The sequence below is a fragment of the Caloenas nicobarica genome, chromosome 7 (assembly GCF_036013445.1).
Source record: "Caloenas nicobarica isolate bCalNic1 chromosome 7, bCalNic1.hap1, whole genome shotgun sequence".
NCBI lineage: Eukaryota > Metazoa > Chordata > Aves > Columbiformes > Columbidae > Caloenas > Caloenas nicobarica.
In genome coordinates, this window is record NC_088251.1 from 13,538,168 (window position 1) to 13,556,621 (window position 18,454).

Below are 18,454 nucleotides of genomic sequence, written 5' to 3' on the forward strand. Positions count from 1 at the left end.
TACCTGCCCTGGTCCTTCTTGCTGGTGCAAGGGGAGGATCTGAGTTTGGTGCAGAGCACTAGTACTTTACTTGTCTTAGTATGTGACAGTGCTTGGGCTCAGCACATCTGGCAGTGGCTGTCTGGCAGGTCAGTGTCCCTGGTTTCTAGGGCCAGTTTGAGTTTTGCAGCTCTCCCCTTTGCTCCTGAGAGGGTGAGGAGGCTTCCCATGGCTGGCCTGTAGCCAGAGGGGGCTTTCCAGACCCACGAGAGGTTCTCCTGTCTCTGTGAAAGCACAAGGTGAGCACACCTCTTGGAGTGCAGCACAGGTATCTGCAGACTTGCCTTGTCCCAACAGCCAAGAGCTGCTCAGAGTGGTTTTGGAGAAAGCCGGGGTGTAAAAGTGGTTTTGTTTTACCCAGCCTGGGAGAGTGAAGTAGCTTCAGCTGGAGAAGCTGAGGGCATCTGTTCTGGGAAGTCCTTGTCCCTTGGCAGATGGAACACCCACACTGAGGGAGAAGATGCCAACTTAAATATGTCCTATGACAGGACAGAATGACGCAGACAGTCTCTCATCTGCTGAATAGTTGAACTGGAACAGGCTGCCCAGGGAGGTTGTGGAGTCTCCTTCTCTGGAGACATTCAAAACCCGCCCAGACACATTCCTGTGTAACCTCATCTGGGTGTTCCTGCTTCCACAGGGGGATTAGACTAGATGATCTTTCGAGGTGCCTTCCCATCCCTAATGTACAGTGATTCTGTGAAAAACGTGGAGTAAGTCTCACATGGCTGTGGTGTAGGTGTGCTCTTGAGCAAATCCCTGCAACAGAGGAACTACTGGATTTTTGAGGGAGCTGGTGTCACTCTGGATAATCCAAATCCCCTTTGAGACCCCTGTGTCCCTTGCTACATGGTGAGGAAGCATCTGCATTTTGCCTCAGCATCTCCCTTGGCCAGACCACAGCTTGTCAGTGGGTCTTCTCAACATGTTCCTCCTGTCAGGTGTTGGACTGTCATGTCTACAAAGCTGGCAGGGGGACACCTGGCCGTATTGCTACTGCCTTGCCTAATCTTCAGCCCCTTCCTTACCTGACCCCTACGAGGCTAAGCAGCATGGTCCTGGGTTTCCTCGCAGCATGCGTTCTCCTTCTTATGCTGGCGAGAGCTTTCTTTTGTGGTTATAGGCACTCAGGAGAGACTGCAAACAAGGCATGAGAGGAAAAGCTGTGGCTTCTGCCTAGGGAGGATGTGAAGAGGCTCAGAAGGTTGGGGCTTAAGCTGCAGAAACATGGTTAGCCCTTGATTTTACTTTTGTGGCTTCCTTTTATTCCTTACGTGTGTATGGGGTCCGTCAGAGGAACAGCTGTCAGTACCCCCATCTTTGATAGAAGTAAAGCCTGAGCTCTCTCTATCCAGCTTCCCCCTAAGGAAGAGGCTCTCATGCCACCTGTGGTCTTACCTCAGCCTCTCGCCACAGCACCGTTCTGTGTCTTTTGCCAGCTTGTGGAAATGGTAAGTACTCAGCTGCTCATTCTGCTGCAGGATACCTAAATCAACTTTATTCACAATCACAGTTATCCAATTTTTCACAATGACTTAATTCTTCTCTTTAAACAGAACACAAAACATCTTAAAGTAAAGCAATGAAATGCAAATGACACAAGAACACGGAGGTACGTGGGAACCTACACCAGTCAAACAAAACAAAAGGTTAGGATTGTTGTTACTGCTTTTGCTTTTTTTTTTTTTTTTTTTAATTTTATTTTATATATATATTTTTTTTTTTTTTTTTTTTTTTTACCTCCCTGGAGGGAGCCTTGCTCTCCTCCTCCTTGCTCATGACTGGAGGCCAGCTGATGCTGGGAGCAGGACTTAAACCCAATTTTTGAGTTCAGATGCTGGGAATGCTTTCAGCTTCTGCTAACTCCTGAAGTTTGGTCCACAGTAAAACAAACACAGTTATATATTAAAACACTCTGAATTTCAAAGGTGAAAAGGGAATTTACACCACTGCACTGGTACCCATGGATGGAGTTTCTTGAAAAATAAAATGTACCCCTTGGCTTGCCCTGCATGGAGGGAAACCAGTCCCACTGGTGTGGTGAAGGCTTGGGAGGCTGCTTATTGCACGTTTCCCCGTATCCACTATTTCATCAATACCTTCCTACCTCCTAGGTCTCTTTCTCTCCGAAATCTTTGCGCTAGAGCTTGTATAACTGCGGAGGCAGGCTCCCTGTGTCTGCAGGTCATGGCTCTGTCCCTGGGGAGGCTGGCTGCGTGCCTGCAGACTGGCCGTGCTCCTGCTGTAGCTGCTGCCACCCCCCAGATTTGTGCTAACCTGGCCTCCTCCCGCCCTTCCATGAGTGTGTCCAGGCACATGAGCCATAGTGCTCTGGGGCTTTTTGACAGCCAGCCTGGAGGGCAGGGCAGGGTTAGGGCTGTACTTGAGAGGTATGCAAAGAAATAATGTAAATCCCTGTAACCAGAATATCAGCGTTCAAGTTAGCACTGCCCGCCGGGGCAGGCTGCAGGCGGCTGCAGACCCCCGTGGTAGGCTGCAGTGATGGCAGTGCCTTCATAGAAAGGCTCTACAATGCGTTCTCCAGCTAGTAGCCTCTTTTACTTCCTTGAGAGGACAGGCTGAGGACATATTTTCTGGGCGTTCTCAGGAGCAGCCTCTGCGAGTGCCCCTTCACTCACCTGCTGGTGGGGGGGCAGGCCGCGATGCCTCCCTGCAGCGAGCAGCCATGTTTATTAAATGCTTTTATCTCTATGCCACGCTGTGCCCTTATGTCCTGTCAGCAGCCATATGCTGAAGTGCAGGAAAAGACTCAGCAGGAGGGATGTAACTCAATGCCTGGTGGGCAACACAGTGCAAACACTGCTGCTGCACCCCAGCCCTGATCACCCCTCAGGTCCTACACACCATCTCTTCCCCCCACGCAGGCCTGGAGGGCAGCAGGATGGGGCTGGAGCACAGACAGGCAGCTCCTGCTGCCGCAGAGCCACCCCGCCTGGGCACAGGGACCAGCAGCCCTGGGCACAGGGACCAGCAGCCCTGGGCCAGGCCAGTGGCCATGCCAGAGCTCTGGTTGTCACGGCAACCACGGGGGCTGCCATTGCAGGCACCCACCATGGGAGCCGCAGGGCTCCCAACGGGGGTAGGATGGAAGCAGATTTATTTAAATAAACCAAAGCAAACCAGATCCCTCAAGCTATTTGTTACGTTCGTTTCTTTTGTAAGGGCAGCCATGTCCTGCTGGCGGGCTGGCCGTGAAGGGCTGAGTACCACCTGGCTGGTTTTGTCTTAAAGCACAGTGATAAAGTTACCAGTAAATGAAACCCGCAGACATGTGGGTTTATACATTCTTCCCTGGTGTGGCTGGGGTTTTTGTTTGTGGGTTTTTTTTTTTTTAATTTCCTTTATTTTCTCCCTCAGAAGGGCTGTCTGGATGGTAGAGGGAGGAAAGGAGACACATGTCCCCCTCCCAAAGGCCCATGGCGGCAGAGATGCCGCCGAATCCCCCGTGCTGCATGGAGACCATTCGGGACAAGCCACAGCAATTCGGTGGTGGTGGGGTTTGAGAGCTGCTTGTCATGCAACAGGAGATGACTTGATGCTGCTGGGAGGAAGCAAAGCCCGTGCCAGTGTTGGCTGCCAAACCTGCCACAAACGCCTCTGCAAGGGAAGAGCAGGGGACAGTCCTCGAGGGGCTGCGGTGAGTCTGCTCTTCTGCCTGCAGACACAGGGTGGAGTTTGCTTCACAAATCCCGGGTCCTTTTCTGCACTGGCCCCAGTCTCAGTGCTCACTGCATCTTGCTTGCTGGGTCAAAGCTTGCCTCGCTCCATCCTTTTTAAGGGATTTCCTATGATCAGGCTGGTTGTACACGGAAACATGTTGCTGCTAAGCTGTCCTCTGCATGCAGGATGTCTCTGGAAGGAGATGTGTAGCACTGAACTTTTTACTGCTTGCTGTCCCTGCTAAACATTGGAGACTTCCCTCTGCTGTGCATGGTGTAGAAAAGGGATGATTGCACTGGCTGGTTGGGGTTTTTTTGAGATAAAGTTTAAAATTCACAAGGAAAAGTAGTCCATTGCAACTTCCCTGACACTCTGGAGTTCAGGCTCAGGGCTTGCTTGGAGGGTCCGTGGAAAAGGGGATGTGGATGACGGTTTTCAAATCTCCTGAATGATGAATAGAGACCAAGATCTGTGTAGTTTCACAGCCTGCCCCACCTGTCCCAGTCCCCACCACAGCACCTGCTGCTGCTGCTCTAAGTGCTGCGGTATGTTTTGATGATATCTTTGATGGCCCGTCTGCAAATGGGGCAGCAAGCATTGGCCATCTTCTTGAGCTTCAGCCCACACGAATAGCAGAGACACATGTGTCCACAGGAGTAAATGACTGTGTCTACCATGTTCTCGTAGCAGATGGTGCATTCATCTCCCCAGGGCCCTGAGACAGAGGGGGAGATGGGTGACTCGGGCAAGCTGATGGGAGAGTTGGGAGCTGTGCCTGCAACACAAAGAACAGGGTCACTCATGCTGCTTAAAAGGCTTCTTGACATCCCAGGGTTATGTCTGCCCTGAAGCCAGCCACAGAGGGAGAAACCGTGTCCTAGTAGAAATGGATACTTCAGGATCCTTCCTGTGACCTACTGTCCCACTTGCAGAGCCCTGGTTCACATGCCAAGGCTCAGGGCAGCAGAAAGGCAGCATCTGCTGGGATCTACTGCCTACATAGAGCAAACCAAGAGACAGCTCTTCCCATGCTGCAGGGACAAAGAGCAGTTTCATGTTTTCAAACCACTTGCCTAAACCTTAACAAAGGAGGAAAAAATCAGGAGGGGTGGATCAAGCCATCTGCTTTCAAAAGAGGCTGGGTGGCACATGGTGGCAGCAGCTCCCAAGACAAGCAGTGTCATGTCTAGAGCTGGTCGAGGGATGTGGGGCCACAATGCCTGGCTACAAATCACCCTGTGTGGCTCCTTCAGGACAGTGGTACCCACATGGACAGCATCTAGCTCACAGTGGGTCACTGCTTTGAGTGCTATGAGGGCCTGCAGTAATTATGCTTGTGGCACACCTGCAATGAGGCCTCACCAATGAAGCCAGATGAGGTAGAAGATAATGCAAAATTTTCTATTTTTCCCCCCAAAACCCATTAGAAATCTAATATTTGCTGTCACTAGTTGTCATGCTTGAGACTGGGAGGTACCTTCAGCTAAAAAGCACTCTTAGTTTGGACAACAGTGACTAGATTTTAGTAAGTTATTAATCGCTCATCGATGTCTTAGCATCATGCAGGTGCCTGGGGTTTTAAAAATGCTGCAGAACAGCCTACATTTTTCTTCTGCTGGTACATTTATCTAAATGTTACTGGAATTCATCGGCATAATAGAAACATCAATACCACCTCTTTCTGAAGATGGTACTGAAGGTGTGTGGAGAGGGAAGCGGGGGCTGTAGGTATACCCACAGCTCCAGTCTGAGCTAGCATGCACCATGTCATTGCCACGCAGCCCTCCAGAAGGAGCTGTGCCTCACAGGGCCATGCACAAAACAAAAACTCTGCTGCCTCCCTTGGGACCTTTCATGATGAAAAGGGTTGGAGAAATATTGCTGTCTAGGCATCTAAGTGGCTTCCACTTAAAACAGACTGAAAATAGCCCTTGCAGAGGCTCTCCCTTCCTCCCCGAGGGAGCTGAGGGGAGACTGTTGATCATTGTGGTTTTAGAGTCCTTCTGGGAGACAAGTGTGAGACCAAGATGGGAGGCAGAGGAAAGGCAGCGAGGGATCCCGCCACTCTTACCACTGATAGAGCTGCAGAGGGGACCAGAGCCACACGTAGACAATATGGGGTCAGAGACGCCGCTGCAGAGGACAGTGGGGGAATTGGGTGTCGATGTGGGTGAGCTTGGCGTAGACAGTCCCAGCCGGTCAGCTAGTACGGTGGAACCTGTACCAGGAGAAAAGAAACCTACGGTTACTTTTAAAAATTTGGGCTGATGAAGCACTGGGGATATGTGGCAGGGGTAGCAGCTCTCAGTGCTTGTCAGGATTTGTGTCTCATCAGCATGAAATCTAGGGAAGAGATAAAGGAAAAAAAAGTCCAAACACAAACAAATGAAAAAAAAAACCCCTCATATACCTTTTTAAATGCCAGCAGCTGGCTCTGAAAAGACATCGAGCTCCCACAGGCTCTGGAATTTGCTGGAGCTCCTTTAGCCATCATAACTCTGTTTCTGCCCTTAAATGTGTCTCGAATCATTAAGTGCAGCCACTTTCCTTATGTTTTCATGCCCGCGTGCACCCTCAGCACTATATCCAGCAATGGGCTTGTAGCCAGTAGAGGGAGGACGCAGCCTGCAGTAGGGTGGGCTGGACTCCAGCAGGAGAAGGTATCACCTTGTCAAAGCACTCTTTGCTAACCCAGCATGAAACTGCATTGTTCCAGGCCCCGACAAATTCATGCAAAGTCACTCAGGGACTTCTCAGAGACAAACACAAGGGTCGGGCAATCAGAAGAACTTAGCTCTGCTCACTGCTCTACCCCTTTTGTAGGGTGGCTTCTGTCAGAGGCGGGGGTAAGTCACCAAAATGCATTTGGTTCTGGGATGAACAAGGACACCTCTCCCTGTTCAGGAACATTTTCTTCGCTTCCTGCATGTCTGGATGTGATGGCTCAAAAGTGCAGAGACCCTTCAAGTCCCTTCAGGGTGTCTCCAGCTCCATTATCTCCTGCTCTCACTGCCCACCATCACCTCTGTGTCAGCGTGCTGTCTGCCAGAACAGTCAGATCTGCCCCACAGCCTGCTTGGCACCCTCCTGCCATCTCAGCCTCTTTCTTCTGCTCTTATAACAACAAGTATCTTAAAGCCCCTTTCAGAAGGTGCAAAAAAAAAATGAAATGCTTAAAACTCTAGCTGCTGCAAAGGTTTTGTAGGGGAATTTCATTGTTTAGCGATACAGCCTGGTCTTCAGTAAGACAGTGGTGAGACAGCAGCATACACGTGCATGAACCAAGCTATAGTTTTTTGGTGGTAAGAACTGGTTTGCTTATGATTTTAAAATTTCTAGTTCCCCAGCTGAGAACACCACCAGGGTAACTCCAAATCAGAACTAAACTGCTAAGACTTCTCCATGTTACCATATAAGGAGCGGAGAGACACGGAGGGTTTGGATCTGCAGTGTCCTCGATGAGTCGGAGGTTACTCTCCAGAGAAAAAGCCGCAGCAGGAGGCCAGGAAAACCCCGTGCGCCAGAAATGTCCTACAGTTCCTATTTGCAGGGAGGCTACCAAGGCAAGGGGGACCAAAGCTGGGAAGCTGGGACTCCAAGTGCCAACTGTGGATTATGCAAAAAAAGCAAAATCACAGCAGCAGCCGATGCCAGATTCTCCTGCCTGTTTTAGCAGGACACGACTGAGCAGTTTAACTATAGCACAGGGACTGAGGGGGGGTCATGTTTGGGTTAAAATCTGTTCTGAGGACTGCAAATGGGAAGATAAGCAATTTGCTTCAGCCTTCATTTTCTCAGTTTTACACCTCTTCAAATGAGGAGCACTTTGCTTACAGGCACTGCATGAAGTCAAATGGCCTCTATAAAGGGCTTTGGGGCTCTCACACTTGAGATGCTGTAGAGAGGCACCTCCTTCATTGCAGAGATGGGAGCTGGGGCTGGAATTTAGCTCAGGAAATATGCAAAGGGAGTGATGCAGTCTCTAAAGACAGCCACTAGCAATGGCCCTTCCTCTCCAATCTGACAGATGACCGTAGCAGAAAACTTGCCCTGTAGGTAACCCACACCATAAACAGGCCCAGCAGGGGCACAGATTTCAGCTCTTTCACTGCACACAGAAAAAATAGGAACACTGAGCAGCTGAACAAGTTTTGCAAGGCTTCCCTCTCCTCTCTGTTGCCCAGAGACATTTCTTCCATTCAGCTGACACACAGCACATTGCATTTCTAACACCAACCTGGTCATTTCATTAAATGCAAAATAAAGACTACGTAAGAACATTTTTCTTCCTGGACTAATATGAGAAATTGGAGGTGCCTTGAGTGTCACAGAGTCTGAACTGATAAAGCACGCTGCCAGAAGTGCAAACCACCTTTCCACAGTGCAAGGAGAGCTCGTCAGTGCAGGAACGACAATCTTCTCTGGGTGTAGCTGGTCTGAGTCCCAAAATCGCCTTACACAAGACTCAAAGGGCCAGCACACACCTTCCCAATTCTTTTTCCTAACACAAGGCGCAGCTCTTGACTTTTCTCCAGCATAAGTATAGAGCTTTGTTTAAAACAATCTGAGTTCCCTAGCAGACAAGGCACACTTCCCTCTTGGTGACAGAATAATCAGCATAAGACATGTTACTCACGCTGTTAATATATTGCTGGATGGTGTGCAGATACCATGACAAGGCGCATGGAATGAGATCGTGTGCAGGGTGGAATGAGTGTGGCCAGCTTGGCTTAACTAAAACCAGATACATGTGTTCAAGGCCAAACAGGCTCATTGTGTGGAATGAGCTCCCACCAAGAGGTAGCTTTCAAACCACGATTTAAAAAAATTAAATAATTTTAAATAAATAAATTTAAATAATGTTTTAGAAACATTCTTCTTCTCTGTAAAGCCCCCAGATAAACTTTCTCTGCTGCTAACTTGTCTCATGCTTGATCCCAAACACGCTGAACACACTGGAATCACCTTTAAATGGATTTTGAATCAATTCCATTTGCTGTTTTATCTTTGCGGAGTCCAAGTATTAGCAAAATCTGGTGCAGATGATTGACTCTTTGCACTTCTGTCGTCACTCTGGGAGAGGTGCAAATAAATGAACCTGTATGTTCATCCACGAAAGGAAGGAGAGTATTACTATGGAATGTATGGACAACATCATGCCAGGAAAGGTTGCTAGTATGCTAAAGGTTTGTAATTCAAAATGGTCCTGCCAAACTGGAAACAGGATCAGAAATAAATGGTATGGTATCCAATACGATCAAATGCAAAATACAGCACTTAAGCAGAGGTAATCAGTTACTCAAATTCAGGACAGGAAATTAGTCCATTCAATTAGAAATACAGCTGTCCTACAGAAAAAGGCCTGGAGATTGCTGGAGGTCACCAGATGATCATAAATCAACAATGCTGTCCTATTATGAAAAAGTTGTGCCAATCCAGAGTTACACGAGGCTGGTTAAGGACTGGAGCTGGAGCCTGGAGGCACTGTGGTATATCTGTCTCTGGAAATACTCAAAACTACACCAGACATGGTCTTGTGCTAGCTTGGACATTAGCCCTGCTTTGAGAGGGAGGTTGGATTAGATAATTCCCAGGGGTCCCTGCTGACCTAAGATGTTGTATGATTCTGTGCTTTTAAGATGGCAACATTTTTCATAGTCTGCTAAGAGGAGAGAAGAAACAATCTGTTCTTCATGAAACTTCTGGATAAGACAAGAAATCATGGGTTTGGACTCCTAAGACGTTCAGGTTAGACATTACGTAGATAGTGCAGCAATCAGACTTCCTAGAGAGACTATGGCATCTCCATCATTAGAGCTCTTTAAGAATAGGAAAGTGAAGTAGGAGTTTTGGGATCCCATCCAGCATTTATAATTTTTATGAGAGTAGTTATCTGTATCCGTAATTGCCCTTTTATAGAACGTCCTCACTGCAACTAAAATACAGCAGCTGTGGCCCTCAGAGATGCTTCTGGCTTTCTGTGACTATTGTGGTGAACAGGGTGGTTTCCCAGAACATTGCAATCCACTCTCAGGGGATAACTCCTGAGGCTGTCCCAGCATTTTAGCAGACATCGTTTTGCTCATCTCTCTTAATGGCAGCTGCCTAGGGAGAGCTGTATCACAGAAGGATTTACATTGGTAAGAAGGCCAGATACAGTGACGGTACTCCTTAAAAAATACAGAAAATTTGTCAATTAATTCTACCCCTTAATTAATTTATAAAAATAGTATTTCTACATTTCTTTCTCACAACAAAGTGATGGCATTGACCTATTTATTAATGCACAGGCCCAGAGAGAGAATTGGAAACAAACCAGAAGAGAAAACCAGGTGGGAAGAGCAATGTGCTGTCTTGTATTCTCCTTCTGAGTGTGCTTAGGGGCATTTGCTATGATGCAAGTAAATCCCCAGGGCATCTCTGTGGCCTAGAGCAGGAAGTATCTGCCACAAATCTGTTCTGCAGCTATTCCCAACCCATTGCTAGCAACCAGTACATTAAGACTCACAGATTCAAACTACAGCTGAGAGGGAGAAGAAAAGTAGAGAAATGCCAAAGAGCATGTTGCTTCCTTATTACTGTTGACTTTGAATCATTGAAGTTTGGGAAACTGTCAGTTTAAGGTGTTCATAACACATTTCTTAATCTGATGTCTATTGCTGAGAAAGGTGATAGAGGGGCATAATTAGATTCAACATTATAGAGTCCCATTGCACTTTTTCAGCTCTTAACCCAAAAGACCTGCAAGCACATTTCCATCAGAGCACTGGGACTGTGCTTGTGGAAGTCTTGCAGAAACCAGGCTCCACAGGCTGAAAGTGTCTGCTGCTTTTGAAGTGGAAATGTGGGATTGCATAGTCTGGAGACTTTGCTTTCAAGATGGAAAAGAAGGAAATGAGCAATAAGCAGCATTTGCTGGCTGCAAACAGGTATGAAAAATCATTATTTCTGCCTCAGAATGCTTTCTGGTAATGCCAAACACGATCTCAGGTGTTTCACTCACCTTCTGCTATTTGCATTACCTGTCTATGCTCTTAATGACTATTTCACAAGCATTTTAAGAATAACGCATAACTACTCGGTCTGTACTCCAGAGTTATCCTTTTTTCCCCTCTCTGAACCTATCCAATTTAAACTTTGTTTTTCCTGGCTTACAGGATGCTCTCAGTAAATAACCACTACTGTCCAACTCACGGCTTACATAGTTTGATCATCTTCACCTTTTTAATGGGCTTTCCTTACTCATCTTAAGGACTATGTCAGGGTCTTAAGTAAATATTGCACCTGAAAGACAAAATATGGGAACCTCCTGCCGTAGTTTCTAAGGAAGATAAAGTCTTATGCAACATACTGCCTTGCCCATATGCTAAGTATCATGTGGAGCACATTTACAGCCCCTTCTATTTTTATATCACATTTGCTGCATAAATAGGACAGCTAATAAAGATCAGGTAATTACCAATAACAATCAGAGGTTTTCAAAGTTGCTTCATCCATCCACAGGTCTGAGAGCTTCCAGCACACAGTGGAAAAAATTAGAACAGCTGCTGAAATCTGGTTGCAGCCTTCAACTGGCTTATTTAAAGGTGCTCAAGAGAGCTGTGCACTTCTCATACATTTTAGTCCGGTGTGCACTGGGCACCTGACAGTCATAGACATTTAGGTGCATTTCAAAACTCTCAGCTTGATTTTTTCCCTTTGTTAGGAGGCAGATTTTTAAGCTTGTCAGCTAAAATAATTCCCCTGTCTCAAAAACTGCTCAATATCCATTCTCACGTTTAATACTCTCAATGTATCACGGCCATTGATTTTGTTATCTAAATAGGATCAAGGTTCTTTCAAAAATCTGGCACAATTGTGGGTATTGAGCTTATGTGCCTAAGGACATCTGTCCCATAACACATGAGCTCCTGCAGTGTGAGTGGGCTGTGATGTTACTGAGGCTGGATACTGGAGCAACATAACCCTCTAAGAGTCCTAACTTTGCTTAATCTAATCTACTAGAGATCTTTGGCTTTGTAGTGACCACTAGTATGTGAACATCCTTGATAAATAACCATGTGCAAGACTGGTAGGACTGGGACCTCAATTTTGATCCTCACTATTTTTTTACTTAAAAATCTCTTATATAAGTTTTTTTGGTTGTTGTTTGTTTCTTTGTGCTTGGTGGGGTTTTTTTCTGCTCATGTATGTAGCTTGTATAGAATGTTGCCACTTTATTTTTAACTCCATTCATCCGTTTATTTTAGAAAAAGGCAGAGATATACTTTTAGAGAATGCAGACTGGTGGAATTGCACAGCTCTTTCATATTTACAGGAGCAAAAGCCCATATTGAAGATGTAGTGTCGAACCTGGAACAGTCCACCAAATGTGTATTCTCTGGACTTTGCAACCTAGTGGCAAGACACAGTGTACTGAAAGCTCCTGGGTTCTTTCCACTGTCTTCTCTCAGAAAGATGAAGTTTCTGTTGTTGGATGTTCCCCAGACAGATGTTAGACTAACACCTCTCCCTTGAAACTGACATTAGAAACCTTGGTATTCCATCAGTGGCACATCCACTAGAAGGTGGGTCTTATCAAGACAAGCTTTGCAAGAGCTAAATCCTTTCATGTTTTATTTCAGTAACCTGTTTTCACTAATGCAAATGTCCCATGAGATATAGAGAGCTGCAAATACCAAACACGGTTTCAGCAAGATAGTTTCAATGCTAAAATGACAGCCCTCCCCACAGCATGCTTTCTGCTCCAAAGAGCAGCCATATACGTTTCTGCATATTATCACATTTTCTTGTCTCCAGCCAAGGCTGCAGGAGAGCTATTCTGTCCCCCAGGGCCACTCAGGTCTTGCCCAACAGGGACTTTAGAATCCATCACGCTAAAACAAAGGAACAAAGCACCTGTTACTGCCTGGGCACATGGTAGTTAAAGATCAACAATACTGTTAGGGAAGGATGTAAGCATATCCATCACTTCTGAATGCTGTAAAATACGTGTATTTACACAGCATTTGTTATGTTCCCACGGTGATGGGAACAATACTGCATTGACCAGAAACCAGAGCTTCCTTCCCCTTAGGCTCAATGCTTTTTGGCCAACCATGCTTTCAGAGCCTGGCCTCTGTGCTGCAGCTCATCTCTGCCTCTCAGGTGACCAACATCAGTTGATGATCCATGGGCTTTCTTTGCATTCAGGTATTTCCTGGAGGATTTTAAAAACTGTTCTGAATAGAACAATATTACATTTTGCTCTTTACAAGCCCATGAAAAGCTAAGGGATTTTGCATTATGCTACAGAAATGTTTGGAAATAGGTCAAAGAGCAGCCTGGCAGATTTTGCATGCAAAACGATAAGGCCTGTGTTTGCAGATGGGTGTCAGACACCCACTGTTCGGAGAAGTAAAGGTTAGATCCAAACCACATGCAGAATAACAGTTCAGGCTCCCATGTGGATCAGACAAGGAGTGTAAATCATGGCTTCGCTGGAGCATTGCTGTCTGCTGTGTCTGGAAAGACAGAGGGCACCAGCACAGCTATTAACCTCCTGCAGGCATATGCACACTCCAGCTAAGCAGGAGAAACATGAAAGCTCCAGACACCACAAAAGTTTTTGATTCAGCGACTTGCACAGCCCAAGCCCAGTGTGCTGTCTGAAAGCAAAGACCACACAGCAAACTTGTTTGGTATCGCTCCTGGCCTGACAGGTGAAGTTCAGCAGTTACTCAGGGCTTCAACCTGCAAAATCCTGAGGGCAGGGACACCAAACAATGAACATCTAGTTGAGCTGAAGTGAAAGAGCCTCTAATGGAGCTCCATCTCTCAACCTGAGAAATACTAGACCAACAAAGCACCCAGATAGATGCTTAGATCAAGAAGAGGTTAAAAAAGAGGCAGCCTTGATTAAGTAGCTGAACCACATGAAAAATAAGAGCTGAAGCTTTTGTCTCATTTCAGAAAAACAAAGCAAAAAGCCCTCTAAAAGATCACAACTATTTGCCCTGACCAAAAATGTTTCTGTTCACAAACAACACCTTTTCCACATCTGTCTCAAAAAGGCCATTTGGCTCACAGTGTTTGGGAGAGCATAGCAAAAGTGGTTCTGTGAGCAACAGGAGGATCACTGCCTAACCCAGCAGCTCCAAGCTCTGTACTTCTCCAGGGGAGACATGTATAAATATGGTGGTAGATGCATACGGGAAACAAAATGCTTTCACTTTTCTTGGCCAGCATTGCTCTGAATTTCTGTGGGACACTGTGCTGGATGAAAAGGCATCTGACAAAGAAGAAAAATAGAGAGTTTAGTCTGCTATGTCACCCTCACAGCAGCCAGAATAACTAACTCATGCCAGTGTTAGTTCAAAGAATAGGCAGATTTTCTCTCTCCTGACGGACAAGTTGTAATTCGAAGAGGCTGGCATATAGACCCTGTATCCTGTATATTCACTGTAGTCAGGCAAAGGCGTTATGAGATGAGGGAGATCTACATATCACTTACTACAAACATCTCACTGCATCCTGGGACAGTTTATTATCCTAGTGATGATAATAATTTCCACTCTTGTGGAAGGAAGTGTGCTGAGGATGAAACATTTGCAGTCCTGTGGCTGTCACTCAGAGACCTGCTTGCTTTACCCATCTTTTACCCAGATGCTGGCTGATACCTCTGTACACAGGCTAATGCTCATTAACTCATGTGGCAAGTGTGTGTTAATTATGTATCATGTGTGATCAGATATTTAGATTGACGGTGCAAAGGTGCGACAAGCAGGTATTCACTCTGACGTTGCTGACACTGACCACAAGGGAAAAGCATTTTACTTCATCCAACTCTCTGTAACTGTGCAGTTTTCCAAGGAACAAGTTGTAAAGTAACTTGTCTTCTGTAACACAACAGCTTCTCTTTGTGCTAGTTCTCCTTTAAAACAATGAATATAAACCACGATGTGAATGGAGAGCCCTGTGCAGTGCTAGAATCAAGCCCAGAAGTTATGGACACTGAAATGCTCTTGTGCAGCTCTTACAACCTAACATCAGTAATGCGTACTTCACTTGCAATGAAAGGTAAAACAATGCACGATAGGAGGGTTTATGAAGAGGCATCACTTAATACAAGTGGATTTCTTTCCAAGAGCCACTGAATTTAACTCTCTCCCTTGCCCCCTAGTCTCTAACACCATAAAACACCATGTACCCTGCAGTGCATAGGAACTCCGGGCAGTGAAGTGCCCCACAGTACAGGCCTGTTAGATCCCAATCAGCTTAATGAGTCCATTTTCCATACAAGTGGGAAATGTTTCCAAAATCAAAATAATAAAAACCAAGGAAACTAACTAACAAAAACTCCCACAACAACAACAAAACCACCAAAACACACATACGCACAACACCAAACAAAAACCAAAACAAAACACAAAACCAAACAAACCAAAACAAAACCAACAAAACAAAACCAACAAAAAAAACCAAACAAACAAATACAAAAAACACCACATGGATTATAAAACTCTGGAATACTTCTAATGCACCACTTTTTAAGATACGAGATTCATTACATGCATTTCTGTGCAACAATGTTATGCTGTCTTTAACTCACCAATTTCCACATCACTGGAATGAACCAAGGTGAAGAAGGATCAAGCTCCCAAATGGATAATGGACTGACCACCTCTGAGATCAGAGATGACGTGTGTGATTTACTACTGCAAAGAACTATCTTCTCTCAAACAGGAGCAGCTTATCAATTTAGAGCTGGAGAACCAAGATCCTGGATTCTTCTTGCCTGTATGAGATAGATAATTTTCTACGAACTGTACCTATTGTCTGCACCATGGGCGGTGTGTATAACCACCATACATACCAATTACCATTTAAATATTTTGCATGCTTGCTGCAATAATTACATGTGTAAAGAAAGTATATAACTCCACCCTGAGTGGAGAAGTTTTTCGGAAGTGACAGATAGTCTGCCATGGGATGCTGGAGTCTTGGGATAGTCAAGGAGCGGCCATAGGCTAAGAAAATTGTTTGTACAGGAACAGACAAAAGCCTGTGAAGAAAGGGGGTAAGATGGGATCAGCTCCCCAGAAGACCTACAGATTCTTGGGAGGATCAGGCCAGACAAGTGCCACAGCAGAGACCAGACAAAAGAGGACACATACTCCCTTGGAGATAATCTGGAGACAGTGTTTGCAGGAACGGTATCAGCAAGATAAGCGAGAAATCCTGGGAGGCAGAGGAATAATCCTGGTTAGAAAGGAGAGGGCAGTCTTCAAGGCTCAGATATGGCCTGTAAGTCACAAGTGGTCTGTGGAGAGCTGGTCACTCACCTGGCACGAAGCTAAAGTTCAATGAAAGACAAATGGGGCAGTGTGATGAACCTCACAGAACAAGGCAAAGTAATTTCCCCTGGTAAACCATTGCTCTGTGTCACCTAAGCAAGACACCACTCTGATCACCCATGAAACTGCAAATCTTTCCAGTTGGTTCCTCAAAATCACCAGTAAGAGTACTAATGGGCACAGCTTTGAGTGAGCCTGCCTGTAATGGGATTGACCACAGTTTGCAATTACATACAGGCCCTGAGGCCACATCAGATCAAATTTTGCTGTTGACTTCAAGAGTCCTTTGCCAGCACCTTTTGTCCCCCAGTAATCTGCTGAACCAACTCCCATTTTGGTCCTTTGCCAGCTGCTGTTGTCAGAAATCCCAAGGAACGAAGGGTTCACAGTTGTTCTGTCTGCAAGTCCTTGGTCATCTCTTCCTTCCTCACCCCATCAGTTTTGAGCCCATTCACCAGTTTCAAGAAAATCTGAAATAAGGATGGAAACCTCAGCAACAAGTGATTCCCAAATATTTTGCAATATTTTCCTAAGCAGGAAACCCAACTCATATGCCCACAGTAAAGGAAGCAGGAGAGCTTAGTCCACCACACTTTGCATCTATCCAGCATGGATGTGAACACAGACTTAACCCACACCAAATGCTGGCTCTTAGGTTGTATTTTTTCAGGCCTAATGCTGGCTTTTGACCAGTGTTAGGAAACATCCAGAGCTCCAATATTGTGCAGCTGTTCTGGTGGGGTTGGAGTTATTGAAGGGCATGGATAGAAAGGACACAGATAAGCTGGCAATTTCTTAGGATGACTGTTGATGGAACATGTTATTTCATTGCTCGAAAGAAAACTTCAATATTACTGGAAAGGATGAAATCCACAAGGGAAACCACACCAAAAAAAAATAAAAAAAAGAGACAAAGGAAGATGTTTTACATGCTGGTGATTCACTCTGAGACAAAAGAAAATGAAAGAATATCCCCAACAATTTGGATCCCCAAATACTACACATATAAACTTATTGCCGTGATAGCTCTTCCAGACATGAGTCATACATTTTAAAACCTTATGGGGTCAATCAATTTAACTTCATAAATGAATTACACCACCAAAACCAGGCCAAAACCAGACCAATGTATCCAGACTGGCTCATTTCAACCTTTCAAGAGCTGTCGATAAAACTGTGTGTGAGCTGAAATGCTTACCAGCAAAAGCTGAAAGCAGTAAATCAATTTTAATAGGCTGGTTTTGTCGACTGTACAAGAATGATGCCTGAAAAAAAAAGCAACCCAAGCCTGAACTAGTGGAATTCCTAAAGGATATGCAAAGACTGTTTCATTTCTAGATGCCTAATGATCTGGGTTTCTGTTTGATTGTCCTGTGTGCATTACCCACGGAATTTCTGAGTTAAGACCAGCACTTTACATATAAAATATTTAGAAATGCTTCCAGTCCTGACAAAGAGATCTATTGCCTTCCTCAATAGCTGGTTCCTGTAGTTAATTACTCTCGCTTATGTTTAATTTAAATTTGTGTCCCTGCATTTTCCAGCAGCTTGATATCTTTTTATGCTATTATCTGCTACATTAAAGTGCCCTCCTCTTTCATTTATCTTCCCTCCATGTGGTCAAGTTGCCTTTTAACCTTTTCTTTGCAACAAATTGACATGCTTCCTGCTCCCACCACAGGTGACTGCTGCATCTCACTGCGCTATAGTGGTGCTTGGGTTCCATTTATTTTCACTTTGCTGGCGTGACAAAAAGAAAAAATAGTATTTCCAACCTCATCTCCCCTGGTCTCCCCTGATATTTAGATTAGTAAATAAATGTTATATCTCCAATACTGTTCAAAAACTGCGGTCAGCAAATGTCAGCTTCTATGGTAAAGCCACAAGCCAGGTCCTTCTCTAGGTCAAGACCAAATAACTGATCTCAATGCACGAAATGTAGAATCCAGTGATCAATACCCTGAGCCATCTCATTCTCTAAGTCAAAAATTAACCTTCTCTAGGTGCCAGAGTGGCGTTGCTGCTCTCTACCTTCTCCATCCTCCAAATGAAACTGAAAATCTGGAGAAGAAGCAAACCCAGTAACTCCATTTTATAGTCAGCTGTAATGCTGATGTTTCCATAACATTGCGTAACGCTGCTTTGATTAATCAAATAATGGCATGCCCCCAGAAACAGAACAACATCTGATATTTAAAATAGCTTTGGTACAACTATGCCTTTTGCCGTATTTGTGTCTCATTTCTTTCAAGGATGTGTAATTTCACTTTTTCCATTAAAACTACAAAAAGATGACTATAAACATGTCTTCTCCTGTGATATGAAGCTCAAACTATGAAAGACAGATCACACGAAATTACTCTTGTTTGCATTCTGAAGACGGAGCTTGTCATTAGAAA

The 18,454-nt window shown here is 45.2% G+C and overlaps 1 protein-coding gene across 2 annotated transcripts in view; it reads right to left on the reverse strand.

Annotated features, from left to right (window-relative positions):
* Positions 1 to 4,253: 4,253 nt before the first annotated feature.
* The window catches only part of NEURL1 (neuralized E3 ubiquitin protein ligase 1), a 153,570-nt gene continuing 139,369 nt past the window's right edge, over positions 4,254 to 18,454 (reverse strand). For both annotated transcript variants that reach the window (XM_065639295.1, XM_065639294.1), the window contains 2 exons: positions 5,792 to 5,938; positions 4,254 to 4,495 (listed from right to left, as the gene is read on the reverse strand). In XM_065639295.1, the coding sequence (XP_065495367.1) occupies positions 4,254 to 4,495; positions 5,792 to 5,938 (389 nt within the window). The remainder of the gene's footprint in view (positions 4,496 to 5,791; positions 5,939 to 18,454) is intronic.